Source organism: Mercurialis annua, linkage group LG1-X (genome assembly GCF_937616625.2).
Source record: "Mercurialis annua linkage group LG1-X, ddMerAnnu1.2, whole genome shotgun sequence".
NCBI lineage: Eukaryota > Viridiplantae > Streptophyta > Magnoliopsida > Malpighiales > Euphorbiaceae > Mercurialis > Mercurialis annua.
Window position 1 is genome coordinate 3,316,481 of NC_065570.1, and position 6,888 is coordinate 3,323,368.

At 34.5% G+C, this 6,888-nt stretch overlaps 1 protein-coding gene across 2 annotated transcripts; it reads right to left on the minus strand.

The window, feature by feature from the left end:
- Positions 1 to 1,330: 1,330 nt before the first annotated feature.
- On the minus strand, positions 1,331 to 4,735 carry LOC126664953 (E3 ubiquitin-protein ligase RMA1H1-like). Of its 2 annotated transcripts, none has more exons than XM_050357588.2 (2): positions 4,515 to 4,735; positions 1,331 to 2,382 (listed from the first exon to the last, which is right to left on the minus strand). In XM_050357588.2, the coding sequence occupies exon 2, from the start codon at positions 2,342 to 2,344 to the stop codon at positions 1,634 to 1,636; it is 711 nt and encodes a 236-aa protein (XP_050213545.1). In that variant the 5' UTR covers positions 2,345 to 2,382; positions 4,515 to 4,735; the 3' UTR covers positions 1,331 to 1,633. The 2 variants fall into 2 exon arrangements, with proteins under 2 accessions (XP_050213545.1, XP_050213546.1); XM_050357589.2 differs by lacking the exon at positions 4,515 to 4,735 and adding an exon at positions 2,480 to 2,953.
- Positions 4,736 to 6,888: the final 2,153 nt, after the last annotated feature.

Below are 6,888 nucleotides of genomic sequence, written 5' to 3' on the forward strand. Positions count from 1 at the left end.
TATTAAAATTTAAAAATTAATTCTTTTTAAATTTTACATAATATAAAATATTTAATAAAAATATTTACTTATTATAAATAACAATTATAAAATAATATAAGTATATTTTTTGAAATAAATAAAAATATTTTTATATAAATTTTTTAAAAAAGAAGAAGAAAAGAATTAAGGTTAAATTAGGAAAAACCAACAAAAATGTTAGGGAAGTTCTACTTCCTTGGATTTTGCTAGGGAAGTTACTTCCCTAATTAAAGGAAAGTCAAACATCCAATTTTCCGGAAAGTAAAATGTAAAAATTGAACCAAGCAAAAAAAAATTGCTACTTTCCGGAAAGTACAACTTCCCTAGTCTATTTACCCCTAACCAAGCAAGGCTAGTGTTAGATGGGAAGAATTGAATAGTTGCTAAAATAGGTGAACAAATCACCAAATGAATTCTATATTGTTAGGTATAGAAGTTGAGAAAAAATTATGAAACCATTAAATGTACTTTATTTTTCATGCCCATTCTGGCTCCACCACCACTCAGAATCCACTAATCTAAATGAAGATATTATTCTCAATTTCACTAATAAAGTTTTTGCTTTTATCATAGCTTAGAAAATAAGGGCATGGTGATAACAATCATTGACTAACTAACCCAATCCTTAATTTGATTCCAACTTTTGTCATCCAACTCTAAAAAGATAGGAACAGAACAAAACAGATTACTGTCGATGGCGAGACTGATTGCTACATTTCATGTTTACTCATCACTAGCTCTAGCAAGAGACGGGGTCCATATGCTGACCTTTCTGCCCTAGAAAAGTGTACTGGAGTCCACCGGATACTCGTGGGACGAACTCATAATCTATTTTCGACAATTGAGCTCATAATTCTCCGAAATAAGTTCAATCATATCCACTCGTGTGTATATTACTAGATAGCGTAGAAAACAATTGAGTTGATGACTGATTTTGCCAAATTTTTATAGCCACAAAAATATGGACAATATTTTTTATTGATTATTCTCGTCTCAAACATTTGTAATGCGGTATGATTAAAAAAATAGTTGGTTCCACTACGATACTCCCTTCTGCCTCGATAAAGGCCTAAAAACTAGGGCAGAAAAACCCAGACTAATTTCACCATCAAGATCAGTACAGTTATATAATGAGCAAGTATTATATGCTATAGCTAGCAGCATGGGCATACCTTTGAGATTACATTAAAGTTCGTAATTTAATTTGTTTTTAATCCAAATATTAAAGACAGACATATTGAAATTGACATAAGATATTAAGTAAAACATACAAACATGTAAAACTATATATACTTGAATAATTATGAAGTAAATTATCAAAATAAGGTAAAATTGACTTATATAAGTATTCAGCTCACAAGGATATAGAGACTAATCATATGCCATAAATCAATAATTATGTACACGGCAATACCTGCCCCCATTGAGGCTCATGTGAATCGAGCAAGCTCAACGACCAACAATATTGGAAGCCTAAACATGGTATATAGTATATAGGACTCTTTAATATTACTATATCTCATTCTAATCATGTTTCACAGCCTTACATCCGACACTTTTTTTACAAACTATACAAATCGCACAATGCCTAATGAATAATGTCCAATAATATTCAGAATACGATCAGGCATAGAAGGAAACAGCAGAAGAGAAAAATTGAGATTCTGTTCAATGACTTATCTGCCTGCATCTCCTGCCGTCTCAACCGAGGGCTATTGCTTCCCATTAGATGATACGAGTTTCGATAGGCATATAAGCTCTCAGAGTTGCCGAAAACCCTTGCGTAAACCATCTCCCCGAGCATAGCAGCAAATGGGTGAGGGGAACCGGTTAGGTTAACTAAAGGCGACGGAGTACCGTCTTGAAAACTGCTGTATGGATCGGAAGTAAAATTTTGATTTTGATAGGGGTTACGGTATGCGAGTTGCTGACCGGCATGAGGTGCTGTCGATACCAATGCTAGAGCACCGCAAGCTGATGGTCTAGGCGGTATGGCCATGCCTCGAGAGGCCCCCTTGATTTCAATCTCGGCTTCAGCTGGGGCTTGGCCACGGCCATAGAGTGGAACCATGGTGGTGTGGGATATGTCAGCTTTGCAGACTGGACACTGTGGGTGCTCATCGGATGCAAGCGAAGTGCTCTGGACGTGAAGCCATTTGTAGATGCAAGGCCAGCAGTACAGGTGGCCGCAAAGAGTGACTACTGGCTCGTGTGCAAATTCAAAGCAGATATTGCAGTCAAAGCAACCACTGAAATTTTCTGAGCCAGGTGCTGCACTCGAAACTGATTTCCATTCTCGGGCAAAATATTGCTCGAAGTCCATAGATCTGCTCCGGAAATTTTAACAGGCCTTCTTTAACTCTGAAATAGAAAGGAAATGAGACCAGATAAGTGACCAATGTTCAAGCATTTACCCAAGAATTTAACATTTTGGAAAAGAATAAAATATGAAACCCACAACTAGAAAGAGAAGAAACAAGCAAAGAAGAGGTACATATATCACTAGCATACAAAAACTTGACGAAATAAACAACATGTACAAGAAGGATCACATAAAGTTCAGAGCAATTATGTTGCTTCAACCTAGAATAAAGAAATACACCAAACAAGAGGACCCACCTCATCATTCAATAATTCACCAAATGGGACCGGATGTTTATAAACTAACTGTTGGATTATTAACACATGAATTGAATGTTTTACACTTGATTAATATGAATTTAATACGTGTCCCACTACTTTAGCTTAAATCCCACCGTTTGATGTATCAAAGCAAGAAAAATAAAAATATCAATAACTATGGTTCTAATCAGACAAGGACATGATCTATATAGATATCAGAACCAACCCATGAAACATGTGATCCATGAAGTTCAAGCTTTTAGACTTCTAGTTAATTTCTTCTCAGATATGAGGCTCTGAGGCTTATGCAACATTATGTAAATGCTCTGAGGCTTATGCAACATTATGTAAATGCTCTGAGTTTCTGGTTTAATTCTTCGAGTCCATTTGATTTTAGAGTTTTATCCCCTTAGATAAGCAATGACAATAAATTCAAGATCTTAATAACAAAAACAGGTATAAGATAAAAGAACCAAAAATAAAATAAAACAATTTTAAAAGAGAATTTCCTCCCAATTTCCAATCAATCCCACCGACCATGACAACATATAGTAGCATTTCAGCATGTTGATTATTTAGGGACCCAAGACTCAATCGATGGCCTAATTGACGTCATTTTGATTACGTCTAAAACTTGGGAAACAGGGTCCAGCATATGAACTTTAGATCAATCCACTTAGTTTGCACATGTAAAGATTTAAGCAATGATCGATCACTATTCCTCCTAGAAGACATTGTGTCATTTAGAAGAAGCAATTGGGTTCTTGTTGAACTGTGTGTTTCTACACCTTCATTGAAGTAAAAGTCCAAGAGCCGAATCAGCCTATGATTAGCAACAATTAGGATATTTAACAATGTGCTCCAAAATACTACTACGTCCCACAATACTAGGCACAAGCTATCAAGCAATTAGCTAATAAGCTCCTCTTTACAAATCCCACAGTAATAAGCATAAGCTATCAATCAATTAACTGATAAGATCCTCTTTTATAAATTCAAGGATATGCATCTACGATCTACAGATGTACGTTGGCAAAACAGGTCAAGCCAATGATGATAAAAACAATGGGAGAGTTGAGGATTGTGATCTCATTAGAGTGCTTCTGGTCTCAGTAGCCAATTAAGCTTATGGGCTAGTTAATCTCTACACATCCTTTGAAGTTACAGAAAGGCCTCAAATTTGAATCATTCACATTAAAGAGATAATAAGGCAGAGAAAGGTTCGCCTCATAATTCTTACACATCAGGGATCAAGCTCTCTTCCCAGAAATATTTTTAGGCCTCAGGGTGCAAGAATTTCTTCCTACACGTTCTCCGACCATTTCGATTTTACCATTGCTAAACCTCGGAACATTTTCATGTCTACGTTGCATACACAAAACCAAAACCACCAACCCTTCTCTCACCGCTATTTCTCAGCACCATTATCAACTAAAATAAAACTACCCCCTTGAAACTGCAAACACTCTATAATTAACAGATAACAAGAAAATTAAGTCTAATCCCATGTCTTATCTAATCAAAACCAAAATTAAACAATTGCAGCACTCTTATAGAGCAACTTTAGCAGCTAATCTTCTCCGACGAGACTAATATGCAGCTGAACTCCTTTTAAAATTAATCACACTGTAACTGGATGATTAATTTTTGTTAATGAAATAAACAACAAGGAAGAAGATTCTCGATAATTAGGGCATAATATTTCACAAATTCAGCGTATAAGAAAGAAAACTAAGAACTAAAAACTCAATCATATCAAACCATAAAACCAGCATTGCTATGAAAATAAACCCTAAACCTAACCTAAGCAATTACAAACTCTAAAAAAAATTAACCATCATCAAACACGACGACAAAATTACAAAAATTACCAGACAAAAGATCAAAAACGACGACGATTAACGACAACCCCACAGTCGCGTGTGCTGTAAGCTTTCAGTGAAGAATTTATCCAGAAAAAAAAAATTAGAAAAAAAATTTAAATTAGATTTGAGAACAAGATTTGAATGGAGGAACGTGGGTTGCGTGGTGAGGCTCTTATATAAATGGATTGGTGAAGATGATTCGATTTTTTTTTCCAACTGGATATAAATCACAAGCCGCAGCAGGTAAATGGCCGGTACTCCATTTTTATGGATCAGTTTCGATTTTTTTTCGCTTACGTGGCGTTTATTCGCGCGTGTTGGTTACTCTCTATCTTCGTATCCGCGTTTTTTTCACTGGATTTTTGGGATTTTTCTTTTTTAAGGATTTATTTGGAGGGGGAAATAGATTTTTATCCAGTGATTTGCGGAGTATAATTAGTTATAATGCCTAATCTCATTAAAAATAAAAGAAAATCGTTATTTTTAATGGATAACTGTTGTTTCCTTCTATTTTATAATTTTTATTTTAGATATCAATTTATATTTTAAATGTACTTTAGTATTTATATTTTTAGTAATATAATTAAGTCATTATTTAGGTATTTAATACTCCATCCGTCCCAATAGAGTTGTCCATTTTGAGAAATATTTTTGTCCCAAAACTCTTGTTCACTTTCAAAAAATAACTAATTTTTACACTCAATTTTTCTATATTAACCCTATTTAAAATCCACTAATGATCAAATTGAAAGTAAATTGCAAGTGGACCCTATATTAAATAGGGGTATGATAAGAAAAGTAAGAAATTTTATACAAAATTCATAAGCAATAATTGCTTTTCTTAAACTGTGTGATAAAGGTAAAGTGGACAACTCTATTGGGACGGAGGAAGTATAAAATATTTATGGCATGTCTATATGTAGAACACAAAATTCTCGTGGAGTTATTTGTTATATTTTTCAAATATAGTTATATTTTATAGTTTAGTATCAATAAATTATTTCACTTTATTATTATTTTTTTAAGTTGAACCCAAACTATGAGATGTCAAATAAATTAATTTAAATTTAAAAAAACAGATTAATTTAATTTAGTAATTTTTTATGAATAAAAGGGTAATTATCTTAAAATTTAGCTTGAATCATTATCCAAAAATTAATAATTTTACTCAAAGTATTTCAGTTATTATTTATAAAAGAGTGAAGGTTCAAAAAACCCCCTGAACTTGGCACGAAATATCAAATAAGCCCAACCTCGCAAAAGTGGATCAAACCACCCCAGAACTATGCAAAAACGTATCAAATACCCCCTTCCCCACTCTCACCCTAGAGAGTGAACACACTCTCCGGTTTTACATTACTTTAAGTGGTTTTAGAGGGTTAAAAGAATAAAATAGTCCTTAATATTTAAATCATTCACAAAATTAACATTTAATATATTTTTATAACTTATTACATTTTAATACTTTAAAAATTAAATTGATTTCAAAATAAAATCAAAGGGATCTTTTTATGCTTTTTTCCAACTATTATCTTCTTCTCCGGCCACATACCCACCGCCGCCGAACATACCCACCGCCGCCGCTCTCCACCGTCACCGCTACTCCCCGGGCGTCTCTGCCGCCACTCCCCCGGCGTCTCCGCTCCAGATCCCGTCTGGGATCTGTTTTCAGTTGAAGAACAGATCCCAGACGGGATTTGTTCTTCAACTGAAGAACATATCCCAGACGGGATCTGTTCTCCGTTTTTGAAGAACAGATCCCGTCTGGGATATGTTCTTCAGTTGAAGAACAAATCCCGTCTGTTCTTCATTTGAAGAACAAAATGAAGAACAGATCCCAGGTGGATCTGTTCTTCATTTGATTATTCCGGAGGTGGGTCGAGGAGGGGTGGCCGGAATTGATTCCGGAGGTGGTCGGCGGCCGGTTTAGTATTTTCAGTTTAGTAATTAGGGTTAATTTTAGTGAGAGTGATTAGAAAAAAGGTAGAAAAGACCCCCAATTATATATTATTTAAATTTTAAATTAAATAAATCAATTAGTATTTTAATTAAGATTAATTAGGGTTAATTTTTAAAAGTAGCTTATTCCACTCTCTTTTTTGGTCAAAAGGGTGAAACCGATCCGGTTTTGACAAGTTGTGGGGTGGTTTGATTCGGTTTTGTGAGGTTTGGCTTATTTGATACTTCGTGCCAAATTCAGGGGGTTTTTTGAACCTTCACTCATTTATAAATATACAATTTTAATATTAGTTTATTCATTATTGTTGCTGGCGTTTTGCGATTGTGTGAATAACCATAATAACAAGTGTGTGCAAATTGCGGGCGTGTCAGAAAGCGGATTTCAAATTGTAACTTGACTTCTTAAAACAAGCAAGTGGAG

What these genes read in the sequence shown, in the direction of transcription:
- LOC126664953 (XM_050357588.2), bottom strand. Translation starts at nt 2,344, where the DNA reads ATGGACTTCGAGCAATATTTTGCCCGAGAATGGAAATCAGTTTCGAGT.